The sequence below is a fragment of the Pogona vitticeps genome, chromosome 3 (genome assembly GCF_051106095.1).
Source record: "Pogona vitticeps strain Pit_001003342236 chromosome 3, PviZW2.1, whole genome shotgun sequence".
In the NCBI taxonomy this organism is placed as follows: Eukaryota; Metazoa; Chordata; class Lepidosauria; order Squamata; family Agamidae; genus Pogona; species Pogona vitticeps.
In genome coordinates, this window is record NC_135785.1 from 51,571,760 (window position 1) to 51,596,846 (window position 25,087).

Here is a 25,087-nt window from a genome sequence, read left to right on the forward strand (position 1 = left end):
TTCTTTCCTATAGATTTTATTTGGTTTCATTCGATGATGCCTGATGTTATTGCTTCTCTTTTTAGTATTATAATTTTAATTTACGCTTGTGCCCTTACCTGTTCATACTCCAGAGAAAGAAAAGCTCTCCACCTAGTGCAGAATTTCTGGAGGCATACTAGACTTGACTCTTGTGCTCTGAAGAGACAAAGAGCTTACTTCCAGTTAGAGACTGGGAAAGTTACTTTTTTGGACTAATATCCAGTATCCCCATCCTGATTGGCTACTGGCCAAACTGACTGGTGAATTATGGAAACAGTAGCCCCAAAGTAACTTTATGAACTCTAGCCTACGCCTTGCTGCCTGCTTGAAACAAACACTTACCAGAGGCCCTCCCCAGGCTGGACATCACCCTGATACAATTCTGTTCAGTTCAACATCTTGCCTGTATGTGAAGAAGAGCCACAGTGAGGTGGAGCAGCTTCGGGGTTTATTTGAAGTGATTATCACAGAGAGGGTAAGTGCCCCTTCAGCTAAGCCCCAGCCCTCCCCATAGTTCACTCCCCACAGACAAATGGGATGATCACATCAAAGGAAGGGACTCTGTGGAGCAAGTCTAAGAAGTAGGAATAAGATTAAAAACAAGCACAGGTGTCTTCAGTTAGTTGACCCGTTTCCTTTCAGTGCTATTGAAATGTCTAAGCCTAAAGACTGGGCACATCCCAGGGTGCTGAGTCTTCCTGCTCTGCAGTATCTTGTGCTACAGGATGTTCTTCGCAATTGCATTCAGGGTCCTCACTTTAGCCACATCTGCCACCTTGATGGAATATTCAGGTGTAGAAAGGTAGGTCCCCATGGTAACACTGGAGTTTCTAAAAAGAAGACCAAGAAGGCATTGGTTACTGTCTAGAACAGGGGTGGGCAATTAATTTCTATCAGGGGGCCACATGAAAAATCTGAACTGTGTTTGGGGGCCGAACCAACTTTACTTAAAAATAAAGTGAAACAGTGATGTTATGGTTGTTTTTATTTTAAACTTGTTAATCTTCACAAATACTAAAGAGGTTTTTGGTGGTATATTAAAGATAAGCAACTGACCAACTTTAGACAAAAAGCCATAAATGGTTTTGATGTTCAAAACTGTCCGCGGGCTGGAGAGGAGCGGCTCGCGGGCTGTATGTGGCCCTCAAGCTGCACTTTGTCCAGTTCTGGTCTAGAATCTGAACAACCAGAGAAGGAACCACCCCAATTCTATGCCCTCCCACTCTGGCCAGTGTGAAGTATTCCTCAGGACATAACCTGCTACCACATTGACAATCTGGAAGGTTAGACATTATCATTTGAATGCTAGCTCATGAAGAGAATTCTGAAACTAGGAGATATAGGCAGAATCTCTTTACTAGTACTGCAGTCAGCTGGTCAAGTTCCAGTATTCCCAATATTCTTAGCCAGCTCACTACCCAGAATGGTAGCACTGCATCAAGAAGTGAAGACAGTTCAGTCAGGAGTCACCCTAACTATTTTGCCTGTTACCTGAACTTCATGCCGGAGTCCTTGGCTGAACGTGCAGAGCAGTGAAACTCAGAAGCACCAGAGCCTTCCAGGATTCTCTGGAGATTTCTCTCAGTGATGCCTCCCCCTGTTGGAGAAAGCCCATTCCTCAGTCACAAACATGGAGTGAGGCAGTGGGGATTAATTACTTCAAGAAACAGAATCAGATCTCTAGTGACAGTCAATATGTAGAAGCGAGGCTGATCTTAAAGAAAGACTTAAGGGTCAGTGTGATATAATGCTATACCTGTACATCAGGTTGACTTCTTAGAGAGATTGTGCATTCTAGAAGGAAGCACATGCTCACAGGATTGGATATGACAGTGGCTGCCAGACATTTTAGCATTATGTCCTATTTGTCACACAGTCTCCTTACTACTACTTTGTCAAAATTCAAGTCATAGTTCATCCTTCTTTCAACAAAAAGTTGAATATATAAATTATCATTAAAAGCAGACTCAAAAGCTTAGCACAAAATTATTTTACATCAATTTTATGCTACGAAGTTTTAAAATAAATTTTTAAAAGGTTTAAACTTTAAAAAATATATTATGAAAATCCTATAGTCTCCCTCTGTCTTTGTCTTTCTCTTTCACGCACACATTTCTTCATGCCTCCCTTCTGAACCAGTGTTATATTATATACCAGCTTGGCTATTTGATCAACATGCAGGGGCTAATCTGCCTCATAAACACAGTTTAATCAGATAGGAACATTCACTGACCACTAAAAACCTCTATTTTGCTTTCAATAACATATATACCAATGTTTGGGGACAGTGCTGATAACAAGAAGCAACCTGGAATTTTAATTTGGACTGTGGTGATCTACACTGTTGCTTTGGGCATGTAAAGTAATTTTGACAATTGTGCTTCCTGCTAACAGATGTCTACTCACTTCCACTAAGCATGCTTCGTATATTTATAAATAAATCAGATTCTACAAAAATACTATGTCATGTTTCCAGTACATACTCCTCCAAACTGAAGTAAAGAAATTAAACCTTGCACATTATCCCAGAATGTCCCATGACTTTGGGAAGTGAGGGAGCCTAAACCAATATCAACTGATGGTACTCACAGCAGAATCCTACCTGGCATTACGACAATCCTACCCTTTGCCTGAAAAGGAAGAGAAAAAGAATTTAGCAATCTTGTCTGTGGGATCAAACATAATACAGTGGAAGGACAACCACCTTGTTGTCTTGTTTAGGAATATATTTATTCACAGATCTTGCTTTTCATTTTTTTGCTTCTTTCGCAGTGGCTTGCTTCAATTCAGTAACACCTATATTGAGCCTCTTATGCGTTTCTTCTTGTGAAGTTGGGGGTGCCCCACTAAGATCATTACTCTATAGATTTCACTACTAAAAACTACTCAACGGACTGAGTACCTACACTAAGTTTTTACCTCTCTCTCAGGATGACTGAAGTGCAGGAAACAATATTGTTCAACTCTTGCCAAACAACCTTAATGTCCAAGACAACAGACACCCTTCTTGCACTTGTCTACTGATACAGTATGTTCATCAAATATATATTTGATCATAGAACCATTGGATTAATTTATTTACAGAATGTGATTTTAAGAATGACTTGGAGACATGAATCCTGGGGTTCAAGGAAGCCTGTAATTTGAAACTTTATTTCTAACATGCTTCTGAATCCCACTCTGTAGACCAAACGTCTATTTAGTGCATTTCACTTGAACAGAGATATTACGACATGCTGTCATCCCCAGTCCACTGCTTAAACGCCACCATAGTGTGCAAGAGACCTGAAGCAACCTTTAACTAACTTATTAGTTAGTTAACTAACTATTTTAACTTTTTTCTGGTTCTTATGCTTTTTTCTGGACACGTGAGTCGAATACATGCTGTACATATAGGAGAGATGGGTAATTTCTTACAAGGCACATAGGAATTAATCTGTTACCAAAAGGAGCTCAAATCAGACACTGCATGCACACATTCTACACATTAACCTGAGAATTCAGATTGCATCTTTGCCAGTGAAGAGTCAATATGTGATTGGCAGCTACCTATAATTTTTTTAGGTAGCTAATGCTGAGAAGACATAGCAAATATATCAACAGTGTTCCAGAGATAGTTGAAATGACACCTTACCTGATCTGTCAACCGCTTTATCAAAGGCAGACCCTCTAGGGCAGAGCTGTCACACCCGCTAGTCAATACCCGTTCAAAACCCATTGATATCAGCGTTTCCAAGGCAGCCAAAGGATCATACACCATGTCAAAAGCTGCAAGGAAAAGGGAGCACGTCAGTCTGTACTTAACAAATATTCTAGAACACAAATCTTAGGATTTGGATGTAAAATGTGTTTTGAGGCCCTGTGATAGGGAACCTTTTTAAGGGAAAAGAACTGAACAGTCTGCAAGAAAGCTTCTTGGTACTGCATACCAACTGTGAGCAGTAGAACCTCCTTGAAAATACTTCCCCTCACATACACACTACAGTGAGGTTTAAGGTGTTATTTCCACCAAATGGGAGCTTTTAAAAAGACTGATTGGGATGATATTTTTGAAGGAAAGCTGGAGTGTTAGACTGGCTTGACTGTCCCCTTCTCTCCCAGCAGCACTCTCCTTAAAATGCCACTCATGCTGCAATTAGTCTTTGGAGTCTATTAAAAGCCTAAATGAGTGCTGTGGAAGACCAGGAAAACCTTTTACCTCAGATATTCCATCCCATCAAAATCACTTATATTTGATCCCAAGATTTTCCTTGTGTGGGGGACTGGGAGAAGGGTCTTGGGGACACGTTGATGGGCCAGATATGCCCCCCTTGTGTGTTGGAAGTGCCTTGTCTCTGGCCTACTCCATAATAACAAGTGCATGTCAACAAGACAATTTTGACTCATGACCCTTGCTAGGGTTTTCTAGGCACTCAAAAGTGGTTTACCATTCCCTTCCTCTGGGACTGTGCAGCTTGCTCAAGACTCTACTCCCAGGAGATGCAATGGGCAGTAGAACTCCTATCTCTGACTACATAGCCAGCTCCCTAGCTCCCTGAGCTATCCAGCCAGCTGGTCTACTCCATACAGGATTACAAATGCTCAGTAGGGAGCACTAAAATGTGCAGTCCCCAAGCTGTAGCCTCATAGTCCTAAACAGGCAAGACCATACAGCTCATGTCTACACTCTGCAAGTATGCAGATCAACTTCCATTTATCTCTCCAAGCCCTCAGAACTCACCTCTATGGAAAGTGACTGGCAGTGGGCGAGAAGCAGCTGTAACAAAGAACAAAATCAAGAAGATCAGCATATCCTTGTTGAGGAAAGAACATTTATTTCCCCAGAACAGGTTACACTTCTGGTACTGTTTCTGGAGTGAAAGATAACCTCCCCAGATAACATCAAACTCTGTGCAGTGTTGGCTCTAAAATGAACAATTTCCACCAAGCCTACTCACTATGCAGCTAGCATTTCATAGAAAAAATCTGCCACATTTTATACATCAATTTTCTTATATATTGGGCTTAATGTCCTCAACGAAAAGTAATCTTGGAGTGGAGCATGGAATTGCACTTCTCTGTTTACATCATGGTTAAATACTCCACGAGAGAGGGAAAAAACCCACGTTCCTCCCCTAACTGAAGTTCCTTTTCTAACAGCCTCTTCCCTGTAGAACTTCTCCTGGTTTGATTATTTCACTGCACTCTATATATAAAACTGCCTTTGAACATGACGTGTAATCTTCAGTTAGTCTTGTTTTTTCCCTATAGGAGATAACTCCATTCCCTTGACTATTCATAGCCATCAGAACCTTAGAAATAGAGGCTTGTGCCATCTTGTAATGATGCTCACAGTGAAGTACTGAATAAGCCCTATGGAAAGTAAGACCTACTCACCCGACAGTGTTGTGCAGAGCTCTGTGTCCACACGCCCATCCTCTGTCAAGGCTCCAAACACCAGCCCATCTGCCCCGTGTTGCTTGGCGAGTCGGATGTCAGCCTTCATCACCTCTACTTCCCGGTCAGAATAGAGGAAATCTCCGCCACGAGGGCGGATCATCACAAAAACAGGCACACGTGTACACTGTTTCACCACTTGCAGAAGCCCTGGAAGTGAAAAAAAAGTTTAGGGTATACAGTAGTATTAGTTAAAAGACAACTGGATTTACAAGGACAGGAAGTAACTTGGTACAGAGAAAAGAAACATGCCAGACAGAGCTAGCTCCTCAGCACCAGGTTTTGCTGCAACAAAGGAGACAGAAAGGAGACTCTAAAATTTAAGAATCTAAGGGTGGGCAAAGTAAGCCTTTCTTAGCCAACTGGTGTAGATTTCCTGCCCTATCAGTGATCATAGATAAAGAGCAATTTAAGAATTGAGTGGGTTTTATAGTAAAAGTCTGCAACCCTGTTTATTGAACAGAATGGGAGGTCCCATTTACAGAATAGAAAGAAACTTAGGGTTGCAGACTAGGGAAGTTTTATGTGGCATCCACAGGAACGGATGAGCAAGATTTATATTCAGCCTGTTGCATTTTAGGCCCTGTTTTCTTAGCCTTGATCTTAGCTATTGCAATGTAGCTTTCAAGACCCTCCCCAAACTGGAATTGGGCTTGTGAACTGGAAATGCCCCCCCCCCTATTCTAAGTCTCCTCTTAAAAATTAGAAGGAGTTGCTGAAGAAAAACTGAATCAGAATGTTAAAGTGAGAGTCTAGCTTGCAAAATGCCCAGAAGAGGCCTCAACTTCAGGTGGACAGAACACAAGGAACCTTCTCCCAGTTCAGTTAACAGTCTTGTTAACTAAATTTTACAAAACTGATTTGTTTCTCCTAGTTGCTCAGAACAGCTAATAAATGCTGCGGAAAGCCACTGGGTTGGATCTTAGCCTATACATGGCAACTCACCTATACTGGGTGTTGTTCCTCCTTCCATCAAATTGGCACACAATTCAAGGCGTCCAGCACCTGCAACAGGACTGCATAGTAAGTCTCTGAATCTAAGAGGACAGCAGTAATTTAACAGTGATCTAAATATGTCCTTGCTCTAATAAATAGATCACAATATGGAATACTCTCAACTCATGCCATTGTTTAAGAAGAAGGAGTTCTGTCCCATGTATTTTGCTGTCCACTAATACTTTAATCCATACTTTGAACAAAATCAAGGAGAATGTTCTCAGAAAAATAATAATTTCAAGAAATCAGTCTGCAATCTGTGTGGCATTTCTGTTGGATTAATTTGCTGCTCTGAAACAGAACTGCTAAAATTATGCAACAACCTGTGGATGTCATTTATTCACTTATGTCAGCAGCTTACACAGCTAGAGGGCTCACAGCAAATAATGAGATTGCAGATGTTAAAAGTTTTGTGTTCTGAATCTGTGTGCTACTAATCTAGATCAGTCTGGAGATTTTTATTTACATACTTGAAACATTTCCCATTCTATTTTTCAAATCAAAAGTGTTCCCAGAGAGGTTTCATTAAGCTTGGGGCAATGATTGTGCCACTTTTTGCAGTACATATGGGTTGTGTGCCCCAGGGATGTATCTCATGCCCCAGAGAAGTTGTAACATTTTTTACTGAGTTACCTCCTCTCTCTGCATTTACGGCAGACTCCACTGAATCAACACATACTTCCATAAGAAAGCCATTGGCCATTCCTAGGGGGAAAAAACACAATTAGAGGCAATCAAACTCTGCCCTGCTGTGAGTCTATAGAAAAAAAATTAACAAAAAATGTGCAAAAAAGGAGTGCTGAAATCCAATGATTACTTCTTTTTCTCTAACCTTTTTCAAATCATGACCCCCTTTTATTTTTTATTATAAACTACAACATAAAATACATAAACCAAAATACAAATCAATGGTGTTCCCCGCCACCCTAGTCGGGACCTCTTGCAGTAGTCTTCTTCCACAGCCTTCATTCTTCTTATTCCTTCTCTTCTCCAGAACTGCATTGATTCCTGATTTGGAACTTTCCCTTTCCTTTTTGTTAGCTCATATTCCAAAAGTCTGCCCCATATATCATAAAAAATATTTTTATCTCTCCTTTCTTGACCTTTAAATTACAAGTGATTTTATCATTTATAGCAATATTCCATATTTCATCATACCATTCTTCTATTTGAAATTCAATTTTTTATTTCCAATTCCTGGCTATTATTAATCTGGCTGCTGTTAATAAACCGGTAATCAACTCTCTAGTCCTCATATCATATTCCACATTTACAAATATTGATAACAAAGCTATCTCAGGATGAAATTCTATATCCCTTTCACATATATCAGTTAATTACTCAAAGATTAATTTCCAAAATCTTTGTACTTTTTCACATTCCCACCACATATGAAAGTATGTACCAATTTCCTTCTCACATTTCCTACAGATATTCAGATAACTAAGAGTTAATTTTATTCAATTTTATCGGTGTCAAACACCATTTTAAACTTTGTTTAATTTTTTCTTTTATTCTCACCAACATAAATCGTAAAACCCTAATTTTCCATATCTTCATCCACTCTTCACCATTTATTCTTTTTCCTAAATCTTGTTCCTACACTAGCTTCAATCCATCATTCTTGATCTCTTCTTTCTTCTAAATCTAGCAGGAGTCTATATATATTACTTACTACAGCCTTCACTGACTCATTCATCTGAATATCTTCATATGATAATAGAAATTGTTCATACTTTGTATATTCTTTAACTTTGTTATACTTCTTTATCCATTCATTAGTCCATCTTTCTAATTGCATATAATTCAACCATGATATATTCTTATTTTGAACATTTTGTTTCATTTGATCTTTCGATCTCATTTTATCCAACCAATCTTTTAATCTACTCACTTTTTTCTTTAAATAATTCTAAATAGATTTTCATATTGGCGGGAAAATTCTCTATTTCAGTCATTAATCTTAATGGCAAGTTAGATGAACATAATTTTTTAATATACTTATACCACACATTTAACATAGTTAAATAAAAGAGGTTATTGATTTAATTTATTTTATATTTTTAATTATTCTGAATAGATATTTTTCAATGTCAACCTGTACAAGTATTTCTGATTATTCCCTTTTCCACCAAAAACCTTTATGGGTTATATATAATTTCCCCAATAAACCTCAATTTATTAGCCATATAGTAATTTTTAATATTTGGTATGTCCTTTTTTATTGTCTTATACCAATACCTTTTATTTATTCTGGCTTTCTTCCCTTCATTACAATATTAATCGGTTCCTGCGAAAATTTAAAATCATATTCTGTTAATTGTACTGGTAACATCCTAAATAAAAAATTAATCTTTGATAAAATCTTCATTTTCATCAACGCAATCCTTCCAAACCAATAAAGTTTCAAACTAGAATATTCCTGTAGGTTCGTTTTTAAAACCCCTTTTAAAGTTATTATAATTATGCTCTTTTATTTTCTGAGTATCCTTTACTCATTCGATACCTAAATATTTAACAGATTTACATATCCCAAATTAATATTTATCGGCAAACTTTTCTTAAACAACATTATTTCAGATTTTTGCCAATTTACACATAATCCAGTTATTTTTGCAAATTTTTCTAAATGATTTTTAATTCTATCCATACTTTCTAATGCATTTTAACTGTCAAAATGATTACTTCCGATGTACTTTCTTGCCCCCAATCCTCCTTTGCTCTCTCTGGATTTTTTTAGTTTTGTGGTAGAGTGGGGCTGTTTATTTTAATTAGATATTACAACGTTCTTTGGCTGTTATTTTGTGTGTGTGTGTGTGTGTGTGTGTGTGTGTGTGTGTGTGTGTGTGTGTGTGTGTGTGTGTGTGTGTGTGTGTGTGTGTGTGTGTGTGCGTGCGTGCGTGCGTGTTTAGTGGAAGGATAAATGTGCATTTCCTGTTATCCAGGGAATTGGGGATCTTATGACTTTTTCAATATTTGAATATGTGGTATAAAAAACCAACCTTGTATAGATCGTTTTGAAAACATCTGAAAGTCTTTCATAGCATGTTATAGACAGATTTTCCCCATTATTATACTTTTATGTTTATAGTGTATATTCATTTTAGCTCTATTTTATTAACATTACATTTTCATAACAATAGATTTTAAAAGCACAAATAAATAAAAGCTGTGGCAAGTCCTTAAAGAAATGGGAGTGCCTTATCTATCTCCTGAGAAATCTATATGTGCAAGCAACAGTAAGAACTGGATATGGAACAACTGATTGGTTCAAAATTGGGAAAGGAGTACAACAAGCTTATATATTGTCTCCCTACTTATTTAACGTATATGCAGAATACATCATGTAAAAGGCAGGACTGGATCAATCCCAAACCAGAATTAAGATTGCAGGAAGAAATATTAACAGCCACCAATATGCAGATGATACCACTCTGGAGGAAGAAAGTGAGGAGGAATTTAAAAACCTCTTAATGAGGGTGAAAGACGAGAGCGTCAGAAATGATCTGAAGCTCAACATCAAAAAAATCAAGATCATGGGCACTGATCCCATCTCCTCCTGGCAAATAGAAGATGATATGGAGGCAGTGACAGATTTTACCTTCTTGGGCTCCATGATCACTGCAGATGGTGACAGCAGCCACGAAATTAAAAGACGTCTGCTTATTGGGAGGAAAGCAATGACAAACCTTGACAGCATCTTAAAAAGCAGAGACATCACCTTGAGAACAAAAGTACGCATAGTCAAAGCTATGGTTTTTCCTGTAATGATGTATGGAAGTGAAAGCTGGACCATAAAGAAAGCAGACCGCCGAAGAATTGATGCTTTTGAATTGTGGTGCTGGAGGAGGCTCTTGAGAGTCCCCTGGACTGCAAGGAGAATAAACTTATCCATTTTGAAGGAAATCAACCCTGAGTGCTCACTGGAAGGTCAGATCCTGAAGCTGAGGCTCCAATACTTTGGCCATCTGATGAGAAGAGAAGACTCCCTGGAAAAGACCCTGATGTTGGGAAAGTGTGAAGGCTCGAGGGGAAGTGGACAACAGAGGACAAGATGGTTGGACAGTGTCACCAAAGCTACCAACATGAATTTGACCCAACTCCGGGAGGCAGTGGAAGACAGGAGGGCCTGGCGTGCTCTGGTCCAAGAGGTCATGAAGAGTCGGACACGACTTAACAACTAAAGAACAAAAATTCAGAAACAAGCCCCTGAACTTAGTGGCAATTCCTTCTGAGTAATTTCCAAAGGAACGACCATGGTAACTTTAACAGAGTACAGCAATAAAAGAATCTAGCGGTGCTTTCAGGGTTAATTCATATATTGGAGGTTACATAGGACGGCTCTGTCGAAAAGACTTGCTCCCCCTCCTACAGACCGAAGTCACCCCCCTTCAGAAAACCTGCGCCTTTGTGTTTCCTACTAACGGATCCCAGCGACCCCGCGCGTGCGCCAAGCGTGGCTGCTTCCCTTTCCGGAGGGAGGCGACAGGGGAAGGCGCGCCCACGGGACGAATCGACCCATCTTTGACTTCCTCCAACACCGGGGGGGGGGGGCTCAAATTGTGAGGAAGAGAAAAAGACGGTATCCCACGGCTTCCATCCAACCGGATTTCCGGTGCCTGAACCCCGCCCCCTGGATCGCCCATGTTCCCTTCCGGACTCCGTGCCTGGTTCCGTGGCTGCCCAATCACTCTCACACCCTCCCTCCCGCTGGGCCCCCTCTTCCGGTCCCATCTCCTCCTGTCCCTGCCGCCTCTAGCCTTGATCGGGGAGGGAGCTCCAGACGCGGCCTTTGGGTTGACAGTTCCGGCCTAGAGGCTCCCGGCAGCCGGCAGGAATCCCGTCCTCGTCCCGCCCCTCCCCATCTCACCTGTCTTGACGGCGCGCCCGCGCGCGTGCCAGCGAGCGCGAGCCAAGCCAGGAGGTGTCTTCTGACCCGTCACGTGGGCTCACGGCCACCCGACGCAGGAGCCTCGTGCGTCCGGAAGAGCGGCTTGGGTTCATTTCCGTGTCAGGGAAGGGATTTGCTTCCTAGCTGTGTTTGGGGGAACGATGCTTCTGCGCGTGGCCTTGGGAGGGGCTCGGCTCCTCCTGCCCCTCCGTGGAGGAGGTGGTCCTCGGGGGCAGGTACTGGAGCTCTGTTGCTGGGCTTATGGGATCTGGGTTAGAAAAAACGGGAGATTTCCGTCTTCTGCTTCTTGAAGAGACGGTGGGGATGTCACTGTAGCTGTTAAAGAATAATTAAACATAGAGACAGTTACGGAGTTAGGTTCTTAGGGCAACGAGGATCCTTATGACACACTCCAGTGTGACTGGGCCAGGGATTGATATTGCTGCTGTGTCCCCAAAGTATAAGCAAATATATTTCAGTCTGAGCCAGCCTTTAGAATGAGATCTGCTGCTAAGGCTGCCGTGGTTGTGAAGAAAAGTGGATACTTTGATTCAGTTATTCTTGGAAAAGCTGCTCTGCATTGTATATTTGAGATAGTGGTTCCATATGCATGTTAAGATCAGGTTTGCTGTTAGTACTTGGTAGAGCAGAATATGTTGAAGGTAGTAATTAGTTAAGTGCAAGAACACTAATAGAATAGCTTGATCCCTACAGTTCTTTTTTCATACGTCTTCAGCATTTAAAGAATATAGGAAAAATCTGTTGAATTGCACCAAAGGAACATCAAATTAAATCTCTTGTTCCTAAAGATAATTCTGCAAAGTCCAGAAGTAGCATATGAGGTTAGCGCTCTAAAAACATTTGGACTACACTGTCAACAGCTACTAAAATAGCAGTTATTTCTTTTTCTGTGTTGAGACCACTATAGATGTGGTCTTATTTATCACAAAGATGTCTTTGTACAGAAGACAGCTTTCCTGATATAAAAAGATAGAAATGACATCTATGGTCAAGTAAGGTTTTCTCATAACTAGGTTTCACCAACATGTATGAGCAACACTTTGATTTGTGACTGTATTATGGAGGAGGGACTTGCATAACACTGGGTGGCATTATCTAACAGTTCCCATTACATTCTCAGCAGTGTCTCCACCGATGGCAGTTCCTACAAAGACGGGCACATCATGATGTAGTGTCAGAAGTTACTTCCCATTCCAGAGTGGCAGTACCACCTGTCCCCAGTGCTGTGACAAATCGGGCTGTGGGGCGCTGGCTCCTAATTTGCAGTGGTACTGTAGCTGGAGCTGTTGTGCTGGGCGGTATCACTAGGTAAGGAAATATTGACTTTAGGCCTTTCACTATGTTTTCTTTAGCTCTGATAATGATTTATCATTCTCAGAATATGGATCTTTTTGTACCCACAATATTTTTCTTTTCTTGAGGGTGGTTGTCTGCCAGTATTGGATATGAATCTAAAACAAGGATGGGTGATTTCAAAGATTTAGGGGCCATTTTTGCCCTTCCCTTAAACATTGGAGGCTATACATCTCCATCTGATATTCCTGCCTTTCCAAGAAAAATCCCTTCATACATTTTTGTCTGAAAAATGCAAGTTGTGTTTTTAAAAGGTATAACCTGCCTCCTAAACACAATGTGTTGTCCCTTATTTTAAGAAACAATAAATGACTGCTTGATCACTTAGTTTAAAAAAATACCTTTTTTGGGGTCTAAAACAATGTGTGATCGGTATTGAGCCAAATGTGTGATTTGTATTTTGAGGTATACCTAAGGCAGCTTGGATCTCCTGGGAGAGTTGTACTGTATGTGAGCTGCGAGCCATACTTTGCCCATTTCTGATCTTTGTGACTCCTCTTCCCTTTGGATGCCCATGCTAATGGTGCTATCTTAATTTTATAGGTGACCTACAAGGACAAGAATTCCATGTTATGAAGTTGGGCTGGGCATTACAGGGAATTTCCTTTAATTTCCTCCCCTCTCTGCTGACTGCTTTATGGTGGACTGTAGTGAACTGAGGAAACTCGACTTCCCAAGTGCAACTTCATAGTGGATCCATTCACATTTTTCCTGCTGTGTAGTCACTAACTATATAAACTTACTCATAGATAAGGATGCCTAAGATTTCAGCTTAACAGCCATATGCATGTTAACTCAGCAGTCAGTTCCAACAAACTCAAAAGGGCATACCCTCTAGTACAGTGGGGTCTCGATTTACGAACGACCTTACTTGCGAACAATTCAACTTACGAACCCGCCCTATAGGGGAAATAAGGACTCGACATATGAACTTCCCTCGAGTTATGAACAGGAAAAAAGTGCCCCCTCCCTCCCCTTAGAGGCTTCTGGAGGAGAAAAAAGGGTCATAAACCTAAAAATAAATAAAAGAAAGTCACTTACCAGGCCTTGGTAGCCACCAAACAGCAGGAAAAAGAGCAAGAAACAGCTAAAAGCCCACACCAGAAAGGAGCCTGGCAGCCATTTTATGCTTCCCCCCCTCCTGCACCCTCCTCTCCCTGCCTATCAGCTGATTGGCTGGCTCTGAAGAGGCTTGGGGAGGCTTGCTTAGCACCTAAAAAGCCTGCCTGTGTGTCTTTGAGTTGAAAAAATCAGCACAACATGCTTTAAAACATGATTTAAAATTGGCTTTGTTGAAAAAAAAGATTTCTAAAGTGCTTTGCAAACTGTTCCCTGCCTCCCCCCTCCTTTCCTGAACCTAAGGGGAAAAAAGAAAAAATATCCCCCTCTAGTGGCAGAAGGCGGAATAGCAGCTTCCCATTAGTTTCTATGGACGGAAAAGAACAGATACAGATTAAATGGTTTTCAATGCATTCCTATGGGAAATGCAGATTCGACCTACGAACTTTTCGACCTACGAACCACATTCCAATATGGATTAAGTTCGTAAGTCGAGACCCCACTGTAATTGTACTGAAAACAACACTGCTAATTTGGGTTGGAGACACTCTAAAACCATAACTGTTCTCCAAGGCTTGCTTAGTTACCAGTGTGCCCAGCTGTTAGATGCTATTAGATTGTATAAGTGTTAGGTAGATAAAATGATTTATGACATCATGATGCTTTTCTAGATAAAAGTTACATAAATACAACTGCATTCTAGCTTGATACCTGCTTACCCTAGTATCAAATCCTTGTTGTGCTGTCTCTGTTCAGGCTGACAGAATCTGGACTTTCAATGGTTGACTGGCACCTGGTGCGGGAAATGAAGCCTCCTCGGACCCAGCAGGAGTGGGAAGCAGAATTCCAAAAATACCAGCAGTTCCCAGAATTTAAGATGTAAGTGTGGGCTGGACTAAGATTCTTCAAAACCAATCTTTCTTCAGTGTAGAGATCTGTTTTACTAGCACCACAAGGTGATTTCCCAGCACAGGTGAAAAGTGGTGACTTAAAACAGTTTGGATATTACATCTTGAAGGAAACTGAGTGGGAAGAAAGGAAATTGCTTACAATATCTTGGTGCCTGTTTGCAGTTGTTCATGTATTTACAGTATTTTCAAACCTTTTCTCCCCAATGCTACAGCCTGAACCATGACATGACACTGACAGAGTTCAAATTCATCTGGTACATGGAGTATTCACACCGCATGTGGGGACGGCTTGTGGGATTAGCCTACATCCTTCCAGCAGCCTACTTTTGGAGGAAAGGCTACCTGAACCGACCGTTGAAGGGTCACGTCTTTACCCTTTGTGGGCTTGTCTGCTTTCAGGTGGGAAAATCCACTGAGATGCTGAAATCATTAAAAGTTGGGGTACCTGAGGTAACTGAGGGGAAGCATGAAAATTGGTTTTACTCTGAGAACTGAGGTGCTGACTTATACATGAAACCAGACTGTTATGTCAAGTAGCCCTGCAGATGCTTCAGATGGTGGAACAAGCAGTGACTGCTATGACACCTCTGCCTTCACAATTTTCTCATGTTTCTGTGTAGTATAGGACTTTTTCTAAAAAATGAGCTAGATCTGTGTTTTGGCATTGCCACACTTCAGTAGTATGCATGATATTGATCCAAGATGAGTGGGCCTTTTTTTCGTGCCTCCATAATTCCTCTGTTGTTGTTTTTGACAGGGCCTCTTGGGCTGGTACATGGTAAAAAGTGGACTAGAGGAAAAACCAGACTCCCATGACATTCCTCGGGTCAGTCAGTACCGTCTAGCAGCACATCTGGGATCTGCACTTGTCCTTTACTGCTACAGCCTGTGGACTGGACTATCATTGTTGCTGCCACAGCACAAGGTATGCAAACGGGGGAAACTTGAATGATGCAGACATTTTAGGGCTGACGTCTAAGACTATCTAATAAAAATTGGCTGGATTGGATTCAGATATATTTAGACATAAGCCATGTCTCTTGCTTTTTAGCGGTTGTGGAAGAAGAGTGGAAAGGGGAACTTCTAGCAGTGAATTCTGCCTATCTTTTGTCTTTGCTGGGGGGAAGGTGGAGTACCACACGACATGAATGATGCAAACATCTTCACATCGTATAAGAACAAAGGAGATAGGGGCAACTGCAATAACTACCGTGGCATCTCTCTTCTTAACATTGTAGGGAAGCTGCTTGCCTGTGTTGTGGTGAAGAGACTCCAGGTGCTTGCAGACAGAGTCTATCCAGAATCACTAGTGTGGATTTCAAGCTAATAGATCCACCACTGACATGGTATTCTCCCTCCGACAGTTGCAGGAGAAATGGAGGGAACAACAGCTACTCTTTGTGGCCTTCATAGATCTCACAAAGGCCTTTGATTTGGTTAGTAGGTAAGGCCTTTTTAAAATCCTTCCCAAGATTGGATGTCCACCTCGGCTCCTTAACATCATCAGGTCCTTTCATGAGGAAATAAAGGGCACTGTAGTTTTTGATGGCTCAACATCAGATCCCTTTGACATCTGAAGCAGAGTGAAACAGGGCTGTGTCCTCACGCCAACCTCCTTCGGGATCTTTTTTGCTTTCATGTTGAAGCACGCCTTTGGAACTGCAACAGAAGGTGTCTCTGGACTAGATTAGATGGAGAGCTCTTTAATCTCTAGATTGAGAGCAAAGACCAAAGTCAAGCTGAAATGCATGCGGGATTTCCTCTGTGCCGATGATGCAGCTGTTGTTGTCCACTCTGCTGAAGAGCTCCATTAATCATTTTAGCAAGGCCTGAAGCCTGAAGAAAAGACAAGTCATGGGCCAAGGCGTGGAGTCACCTCTCTCTATTACCATTTACCTGCAAGAATTGGAGGTTGTTCATGACTTTGTGTACCTTGTCTCAACAATCTCTGACACCCTCTCCCTAGATATCGAGCTGGATAAACACATTGGCAGAGCAGCTACCATGTTCTCTAGACTCACAAAGAGAGTATGACTTAATAAGAAGTTGATGACATACGTATACCAAGATCCAGGTCTATAGAGCCTGTGTCCTGAGCACACTCCTGTACTGCAGTGAGACCTGGACCCTTTGTGCAAGGCAGGAGAGGAAGCTGAACAGGTTCCATATGCGTTGTCTCTGACACATTTTTGGTTTTTCCTGGCAGGATAAAGTTCCAAATAGAATTGTCCTAGAATAAGCACCAAAAAGACCAGCTAACGACACCCATCAATCACAGTAACAGATAATGTCTCCCCTCTTATCATAACAAAAACACGCTGATCACCCTATCTCCTGAAAAAAGACAAAGGCTGTTCCCACAGCTATAAATACTCAACTATCCAACAAACAGCAACAGAGCATGGACAGAGTTCCTACTCCAGTCCTCTGAAGATGCCGGCCACAGAGACTGGCGAAACATCAGGAAGAACAACCTTCAGAACACGGCCAAAGAGCCCAAAAAACCCACAACAACCATCCTCCATACAGAGTTACCATAGTCTCTCGAGACTGAAGGATGCTTAATCTAAGCCATATCTCTTGCTGTATAGCGGTTGTGGAAGAAGAGTGGAAAGGGGAACTTCCAGCAATGAATGCTGCCTATTTATTAACAGTGAAGTGAAGATGTTCATCTGGGAGTAGGAACCTGTTAAATCAGTAGAGCACATTGCAGTCCTGTAAACATCAACTTAGAAGTAGGCCCTGCTGAGCTCCTTGGGGGTTACTCTCCCCAAAATAGCCATAGCTGCACCTTAATTGCTTTTTTGTGCTTTCTATAGAATATATAAAGATTCTGTTGTATAGGCCTGAGATTTTTCCTCTTCTTTTATTGTGACAGTTACCTGAAACCCGACAGCTCTTACACCTGAGAAGGTTTGCATTTGGAACAACAGGCCTTGTCTTTCTCACTGCTCTCTCAGGTAAAAGTCTCCTTTACTGTTGTGATGAAGACTCTCTCCTTCAGTCTTTCTATTCTTGTTCGTTTTTGTTTCGTCATGTTTTAAGACAAAGTGGTTAACTACACAGCCTGTGGGAGTTTGCTTTAGGTCTTATGGGAGGTTTTAGCTTTTTCTGTCCTGAAGATACTTAAATGTCTTCCTCTGCAGGCCATTACACCAAAGTGGGAACTGCTGTTTGGCTTTCAGAGGAAAGAACCTAAACTGTTAGGTTGATAGGTATCTAGGTATTATTACACTTATAACTTCAGTTTCTCTTGTTTGGAACTATAGGAGCATTTGTGGCAGGATTAGATGCTGGTCTTGTGTATAATTCCTTTCCCAAGATGGGAGAGCGGTGGATTCCTGATGATCTTCTTGCCTTTTCACCAAAGCTGAAGAATTTATTTGAGAATCCTACAACTGTCCAGTTTGATCACAGAATTCTGGTATGTGTCCTTCTCTCTCTGTGATAGCAAATCCTGTATCTCTTAACTGTTATGCTCGTCTTTATTTTGTTCTGTGACAGGAGAATCTTTGGATTACAGGAGGGGTCATAAGATGGAGCATGGACTTTGGCTGCTTAAGGTCCTGTTTTTAGCCCTTGCTATATCCAGTTAAAGCAGGGCTAGGGAGTGTGTGGCCCTCTAGATGTTTTGAATTCCAGCTCCCATCAGCCCTAGGCAGCACAGTTAACAGTAAGGGCTGCAATCCAACAGAATGTGGAAGGCTGCACATTCCTTATCTCTGAATTTAAAGGGTCTCGAATAGCAAAGTCAAGAAAAGCTACATTTGCTTAAAGCAGTAAGTATGGGGGTTAAATTTTGTTACTTGCTTTGTTCTTGGAATAATGCATTTCTTATCTGACTGTTTGAGAACTACATGTTCATAGAGAGTAGATGTGAAATAGGAACATGAATGGAGAGTTGAGTGGAAGCTGCCATTCTGAGCTGGCAAAGAGCTGCAGACAGTGTTTCAGCCAGTTAACAAAATACAGAGAAGAAATGAGGATTGTGAATAGAAAGTGTGATGTTATCATCCAGTGTGATGTTAAAGATGGATTTAGGAGTAGGGTACTTGGTTAACTAGAAAGTTATATGTATGCTAGTTGTACTCTCTGTGGGTCTGCTTGCTTTGAAGAACAGGTTTATCTAAGCCCCTTGTTCATGCCTTGCTTGACATGTTTTTTACATGTTCTAGATGGGCAGTATATAAGTCTAATTAAATAAAAATAAATTACCTCTTCTACCTTTAGGGAATCTCTTCTGTCACAGCCATCATGGGTCTGTACTTGCTTTCAAGGAAGATTCCTCTCCCACGCAGAACAAGAATGGCAGTCACTTCCTTACTCACAGTAGCATACTTCCAGGTATTGACTATTTTGAAATGAATTAACAAACAGTATTTTCTAATCTGAGTGGCAGTCTCACTTCCATCCAGGTGCCTGCCTATTTCTGCATAATAGTGCTGTCTTGCTTTTCTGTCTCAACTATTTGGAACGGGAAGCAGTGGCAACTGTGGCATTGCACAGCCTTTTACTGTTATTTTTAACACGAGAAAACAAGGGAAATTTCAATACTGCTGTGATAGCCATCCCACCATGCTTCTTTTGAGCATGAATTGAGAAGGCAGGAAGGATATAACCAGAGTGCCTTCATTAATGCTGAATCATGAAACACAGCTGAATCTCTGTCAATTATCCTTTCTAGTAGCACGTTATTTTCAATAGGAAAAATGGCATGCAGATATAAGAGAGAAAGAGACCCATAGCAAAAGCAAGGCTTGGGAGACAAAAATCCCAATTTCTTACTTATATACTGTACAAGACTGCTTTGTACAACGTGTAGTTTAACGTTTTTCTCTTCTTTTACTCCTTTGCAGGTCATCTTAGGCATCAGTACATTGCTGCTATATGTTCCAACACCTTTAGCAGCCACTCATCAGTCAGGTTCCCTGGCGTTGCTGAGTGTTTCTCTATGGCTGCTTCATGAACTTAGACGGGTCCCTAAATAGGCCTGCTCTTTCGTTGGGTGCCGACAGTTCAGATTTGCTGTCTCACTGTATATCCTGTAAGCTTCTCTGCCTGGTGTCCTGGATTTGAACTTAAGATAACAGAGTTGTAGAATGACATTTTGCCTTCTGACATAGAGAACTTTGTTGCAAACCATGGAGGATGTGAGCCACCATTTGTTGCATTGTCCTTTTTTCTGGGTGTGGAGTAGATAAGATTATTTCTAGGGTAAGAACTGCTATTATTTCAGCTGTGTCTCAGGTCCTGCTGAGCCATATGTCTTAATAGTGAGCTAATCTCTATAGAGGCTGTACCTCTATGATCTATGTAGGATAAGAGTTTTGACAACTCATACAGTACAGAATTATGGGATAAATGGGCTTGGAGTTTTGAGCGATAACGAAATGACAAAATATGAGCTACATTTTGAGACTACTTTAAAAATAGTAGAGCAGATAATTGTTTATATCTTGAATTATCTGCAGCGGTGTGCTTCATGTTTTCTTTGAGTGGAATGTTGTTGATGTTTGAATATTTATGCTGTATTATAATCAAATAATTCAGAATAAACATTAAATGATATTTAGTAATAAAGCTTCTCCATGAGCGCTTCATTTTCACTGTGGACCTCCTATGATTGGTACCTCTTCTATGATTTTAAAGGTTATGATTGTATTGCAGTGTTTGATGTCTTCAGTAGGCCCTGATGGCAATTTGTTGTATGAAATAAAGGCGCAAATCTCCCACCGATTTCCCCCCAAATAAGGGTGCATACACAGTACCCAAATCTAGTGAAATTGCTTTGTTACATGACAGAAAATCTCACAAATGCCTTTCCCCATCCCTGACAATAATAAAGAAAAATACAATGATATATAAGATTACGCAAGGCAAAAAAAACCCCACAAAAAAATTTGAAAAAAGAAAACAAAAATGTTGTGGCGCCTTGAAGACTAACTGCTATATTTTAATGTGTTTCTGTGGACAAGCCCACTTCTTCCGACTTCTAAAACTACATAAGGCTGCTGTCCTTTTATCATACTTAAAATCAGCTTGAGGCAGTCTTGCCTTGGCTACAGTTATCCATGGAGTATAAAAGGACGCAGCAGCACAAAAGCTGAAATACTAAATGATCTGTAATACCAGCTGTAATAGAAATAGTTTCTGATATTTTTTATTGCTGTCCTAGCTTGTTCATGGTAAATGTGAGGGATTTTTTTCCCTTGAGGGGAGCTACTCTTTTATAATGGGGAGATGGGGCTCCTGCCCCCTATGATGCCACCAGGGAGGGTCAAAGAGATGGGAGCTTTTCCAGGCAGGTGTTCAAGAAAGACTGACAGCCAGGCCGTGATGAATTATTGCCGTTTACACGTGTTTTTACATCGAAGAATTTCATTTAAATCATCTATCCCACTGGTTCTTAACCTTTGTTACTCAGATGTTTTTGGACTGCAACTCCCAGAAGCCTTCACCATCAGCTCTGCTGGCTGGGGTTTCTGGGAGTTGCAGTTCAAAAACACCTGAGTAGCAAAGGTTAAGAACCACTGTATCTCGTTAAAATGCTAAGCGCAGCCAGATAGCACCACCCAATGGTAATCCCGACTGAAGCCGTTGCAACGGGATAAGCGTCCCGTTCCGTCTGGTCACCTGGGAGTGAGTGTTCCTTAGTCTTTGGGGGCGCTCCCCCACTCTCCCACTCCCCCCACTCTCCCACTCCCCATTGTATTCCTTTCCTCTACCCGCCGCGCCAGCCGCAGGAGCGCGACAACCACAGCCGATTCTTGACGCAAGAGAAGATACCTGAAAAACACGGAAGGCCAGGAGGCGGGGAAAGCAGGCGCAAAGCCAATCGGAAGGGCTTTCCGGATCTGAGGATTCTGGCGTCGAAATTTGAGTGACTTTTCCGGAAGACCCAATGAGAACACGGAGTGGGGGGCGTTGAGGGGCGGAGCTTTGATCTCCAGGCTGTCAAAACGCGGCTGGTCCTCGCCTTCCCATCGGGTCCGAAGGTTCGGCGCGGTTCACAGCATAATGACGGAGCACAGCTTCGCGCTGCCGGTGGTCCTCTTCTCCGTCTTCTGGGGTCTCGTGGGATTCGCGGGGCCGTGGCTTGTGCCGAAGGGACCCAACCGGGGGTGAGGTTCCCGTGCGGCTCCGATCCCGTCCCGGACGGACTCGCGACCTTAATCCGCGCAATGCCTCACCTTAAGGGCGCCCGCCCGTCGCTCGCATCGCGTGGGTCGGTGGGAGGGAGGGAGGGAGGGAGGGAGAAACATCCCTGTTTTTCAGAATCTTCTCAAGGGAGTACGTGCTCCGCGCTCCCTCGCCCGCTTTCCTTCCTGGTCACCGAGTGATGTTTCTTCCCCAATCAGCCTCATAAAAGGCCTGAGCCACAAATAAATGGGAATGGGCTGCGCCGTTTAAGGCTGCAGCGGATGCAAAATCTCCTCCTTACCTATGCTTTGAAAACGTATGTAATATTATTTAAAATTTGTCAAGCTGGTTTTCTGCATATAAGAGCCTGTATACAGAAAACCACTTTAACACTACCTGCCCTCGAAAAATAAGCTATGCCTCTTTTGGCAGAAAGCCTGACAATAGGGCAGCATTAAAAAAAACCCAAGGCAGTCGATTGTGCACACCTGACCTCCTATTATGAGATACCGGTTTCTTTTGTGCATGTTATTCCCAATACCATCCCGGCTCCCTAACTAACTTACTATGTCTTGCTTTTCCATGCAGAGTGATTATCACCATGTTGGTGACCACTGCGGTTTGCTGCTATCTCTTGTGAGTACCTCAGGTGATCGGACAGAGGAGGACTGTCTGTGGGGCTGGATTATGCCTAGCAGGAGATCTGCCATCCTTCGGCTTGGGGAATGGCTCATGAGCGCAACCCCAATGCCTGTTTCCTCAGAAAGTACCATATCCAAAACCCTCTAGCCAGCATGGGCACTGGCTGTGTCAGGGGAATTCAGCTACAGTAGTTGTATTTCCAGAAGGTTGCCTATTTGACTCCAGTGGGAGTATATTTATTTATTATTTTTATTTTATTTATTTCATTTATACCCCGCCTATTTAGTCAATTGTGACCACTCTAGGCGGCTTACAACATGCACTTAAAAAATAAACATATAACAAACCTCATCACAAATAATAATTTACATAAATTAAAAGATAGAATAAATTTTTTCCCCAAAGATGGCGAGAAACGGGATATATTATAACAGAAAGAGAAGGTATTAGGTAGAAAGGGGGAAGGCCTGCCTGAACATCCATGTTTTCAGTTGTTTCTTGAAAATACCCAGCGAGGGAGCTGCGTGAATGTCAGGAGGTAAGTTGTTCCAGAGGCGAGGAGCCACCGCTGAGAAGGCCCGGTTTCTTGTTTTTTCCTTCCGGGCCTCCCTCGGCGTCAGGCTCCTCAGCCTCACCTCCTGACTCGCTCGGGTGACACGGGTAGAACTGGGTGGGAGTAAGCGTTCCGCCAAGTATCGAGGCCCTAAACCGTTTAGGGCTTTAAACGTAAGCGTCAGAACTTTGAAGTCAATGCGGAACCGAATGGGCAGCCAATGCAGCGCGGCCAGAATAGGAGAAATGTGATGGTATCTTCGAGCTCCACTTAGGAGTCTGGCCACCGCATATAGAAAGCAATTGGGAAGAGGGAAAGGGGTGATTCTTCTGTGATGTTGGATTTTCATTTCTGGGCCTTTATTCACTCTGGAAATAGGTAAGCAGGCCCAACAACAAAGTGAAGAGTGAACACCTCCCTTTCCACAAATAGGTGGTCTGTGTTCTCTGATCCTCCACCCCTGCCCTGCCTCTTTTCCTTCACAGATGTCTGAACTGTTTTCTTTAGTCCAAACTTTAAATATACTTTAACTCACATTCATGGATAGTTTCCACAAACAGATGTACTGTATATGAATAAGGAATTTGACTGCTTGGACTGTCCCATACACCCTTTTGTCCATGCCATGGCCTCCTGGTTGGCCCAAAGCCTTGTTACTAAGTATGTCACTATCTATTTCCTCGGGACTTATTTGTGGGTAAAGAACCGGGGGGGGGGCTTTTACTTTGTCACCATGGCAATACTGCCTCCTAAATCAGAATGGAGATGTCAGCAAGACATCCCTTCAAGTTTTTTAGAAGTGATGCAAAAGGAGTTGCAACACAGCTGGGGTATCAATTCTGCATAACTTTTCTTCTTGTAGCTGGCTTGTAGCAATCCTGGCCCAAGCTAACCCACTCTTTGGACCCCAGCTGAAGAATGAGACCATCTGGTATGTGCGCTTCCTCTGGGAGTGACCTGGACTGCCACAGACTCATTTAACAGGTACAGTTCCACCCAAGAAAATGAATATGTAGCAGTGACAAACTGTCCTTACCCACCTGCACTGTGTTATGGTTTTAAAGTAAAAAGAAACTTACTCCCAGGCTACAAAAAACAGCTATACTGTATTGGGTCCTTATTTTTCCTAGACATTTTCCTGCTGGAACAGTTGGGCTAACCTAGAATCATTTAGCAAATAGGACCAGAAAGTAGCCTATAGCCATTCTGTGATGCTGTTTCTGTAGAATAGGCTTCTTTCTCTTCTCATCTCTGCAAGTATGTATCCCAGGGAAAGGCAGCAGTTTATTTTAAGACAGGTTCTGGAGAAAAGTTGGTACTAAGCCTGTTTCTCTCTCTCTCTTTTAGGCTTTTTTTGATGCCGGATGGCAGCTCCATCCTTTATTCCGTCCACTAAGCTCAGTAGCTCTTTGACAGCCCAACATCCCCACAGCAATAGGGTCAGCAAAGAACCCTTTTATGTACCAAACCATCCCCTTCCTTACCGTTGTCATTGATGCCTTTTCAGGCACCTAATTTTGCTGTGAAGACCCTAATAAGGCCCCCTACTCTGGTAGGTGGAGGAAACTATTGTTTTAAAATTCCCCTGAACAAGAGCTAAGATTGAATTTGTGATGATGGAGCTCTGCAACACTTCCTTTGCCAAGAGACAAGATACATTCTTTTCCTTGCAAATGGTAATGCCAGCCCCATAAGCCCCTTCTTGCATTTTCTTATGTCCTCCCTCTTCCTCTGTACTGGTTACCTACTGTATATGAATGTATTGATTGTAAACCTGTGTTGTGAAAATAAAAATTTTACTATGTGATCTTTCCCTATTACTAGTTTGATCAATGAAGCTTGGAAGGCCTTGAACAATGCTGTGGGCAGGAGTGAGGATCTTTAGCCTGCCCATTCTTTTTTTTTCTTTTTTGACTTGTATACCGCCCCATAGCGCTACAAGCATTCTCCGGGCGGTTTATAATTATACAGGCTACACATTGCCCCCCCAGCAAGCTGGATACTCATTTTACCGACCTCGGAAGGATAGAAGGCTGAGTCAACCTTGAGCCGGCTACCTAGGAT

General features: G+C 42.1%; 3 protein-coding genes across 5 annotated transcripts; 2 read left to right on the forward strand and 1 right to left on the reverse strand.

The window, feature by feature from the left end:
- Positions 1-452: 452 nt before the first annotated feature.
- On the reverse strand, positions 453-11,453 carry CUTC (cutC copper transporter). 2 transcript variants are annotated; one of them, XM_020803040.3, is made up of 9 exons: positions 11,324-11,453; positions 7,087-7,158; positions 6,403-6,462; positions 5,398-5,607; positions 4,742-4,777; positions 3,656-3,789; positions 2,624-2,651; positions 1,513-1,618; positions 453-851 (listed from the first exon to the last, which is right to left on the reverse strand). In XM_020803040.3, exons 2-9 carry the CDS (start codon positions 7,154-7,156, stop codon positions 740-742), a joined length of 756 nt encoding a protein of 251 aa, XP_020658699.2. In that variant the 5' UTR covers positions 7,157-7,158; positions 11,324-11,453; the 3' UTR covers positions 453-739. The 2 variants fall into 2 exon arrangements, with proteins under 2 accessions (XP_020658699.2, XP_078245521.1); XM_078389395.1 differs by lacking the exon at positions 11,324-11,453 and adding an exon at positions 8,695-8,718.
- Positions 11,386-20,268, forward strand: COX15 (cytochrome c oxidase assembly factor COX15). Of its 2 annotated transcripts, none has more exons than XM_020803038.3 (9): positions 11,386-11,580; positions 12,486-12,673; positions 14,534-14,656; positions 14,901-15,087; positions 15,446-15,613; positions 17,567-17,648; positions 17,958-18,112; positions 18,919-19,032; positions 19,545-20,268. In XM_020803038.3, the coding sequence occupies exons 1-9, from the start codon at positions 11,506-11,508 to the stop codon at positions 19,674-19,676; spliced, it is 1,224 nt and encodes a 407-aa protein (XP_020658697.3). In that variant the 5' UTR covers positions 11,386-11,505; the 3' UTR covers positions 19,677-20,268. The 2 variants fall into 2 exon arrangements, with proteins under 2 accessions (XP_020658697.3, XP_020658698.3); XM_020803039.3 differs by having other exon boundaries at positions 11,406-11,580; positions 12,489-12,673.
- Positions 20,269-21,585: 1,317 nt separating this feature from the next.
- LOC110084058 (V-type proton ATPase subunit e 2) lies at positions 21,586-24,840 on the forward strand. The gene is made up of 4 exons (XM_020803091.3): positions 21,586-21,809; positions 22,417-22,464; positions 23,886-24,007; positions 24,371-24,840. The coding sequence occupies exons 1-3, from the start codon at positions 21,706-21,708 to the stop codon at positions 23,977-23,979; spliced, it is 246 nt and encodes an 81-aa protein (XP_020658750.1). The 5' UTR covers positions 21,586-21,705; the 3' UTR covers positions 23,980-24,007; positions 24,371-24,840.
- Positions 24,841-25,087: the final 247 nt, after the last annotated feature.

What these genes read in the sequence shown, in the direction of transcription:
- CUTC (XM_020803040.3), bottom strand. Translation starts at nt 7,156, where the DNA reads ATGGCCAATGGCTTTCTTATGGAAGTATGTGTTGATTCAGTGGAGTCT. An exon ending in AGGAACAACACCCAGTATAG is followed by an intron (nt 5,608 to 6,402) that starts GTGAGTTGCCAT and finishes TTTCACTTCCAG; the next exon opens with GGCTTCTGCAAGTGGTGAAA. An exon ending in GCCAGTCACTTTCCATAGAG is followed by an intron (nt 3,790 to 4,741) that starts GTGAGTTCTGAG and finishes TTTTCCTTGCAG; the next exon opens with CTTTTGACATGGTGTATGAT.
- COX15 (XM_020803038.3), top strand. Translation starts at nt 11,506, where the DNA reads ATGCTTCTGCGCGTGGCCTTGGGAGGGGCTCGGCTCCTCCTGCCCCTC. An exon ending in GAGGTGGTCCTCGGGGGCAG is followed by an intron (nt 11,581 to 12,485) that starts GTACTGGAGCTC and finishes TTACATTCTCAG; the next exon opens with CAGTGTCTCCACCGATGGCA. An exon ending in AGTTTGATCACAGAATTCTG is followed by an intron (nt 18,113 to 18,918) that starts GTATGTGTCCTT and finishes TTCTACCTTTAG; the next exon opens with GGAATCTCTTCTGTCACAGC.
- LOC110084058 (XM_020803091.3), top strand. Translation starts at nt 21,706, where the DNA reads ATGACGGAGCACAGCTTCGCGCTGCCGGTGGTCCTCTTCTCCGTCTTC. An exon ending in CCGAAGGGACCCAACCGGGG is followed by an intron (nt 21,810 to 22,416) that starts GTGAGGTTCCCG and finishes TTTTCCATGCAG; the next exon opens with AGTGATTATCACCATGTTGG. An exon ending in GCGGTTTGCTGCTATCTCTT is followed by an intron (nt 22,465 to 23,885) that starts GTGAGTACCTCA and finishes TTCTTCTTGTAG; the next exon opens with CTGGCTTGTAGCAATCCTGG.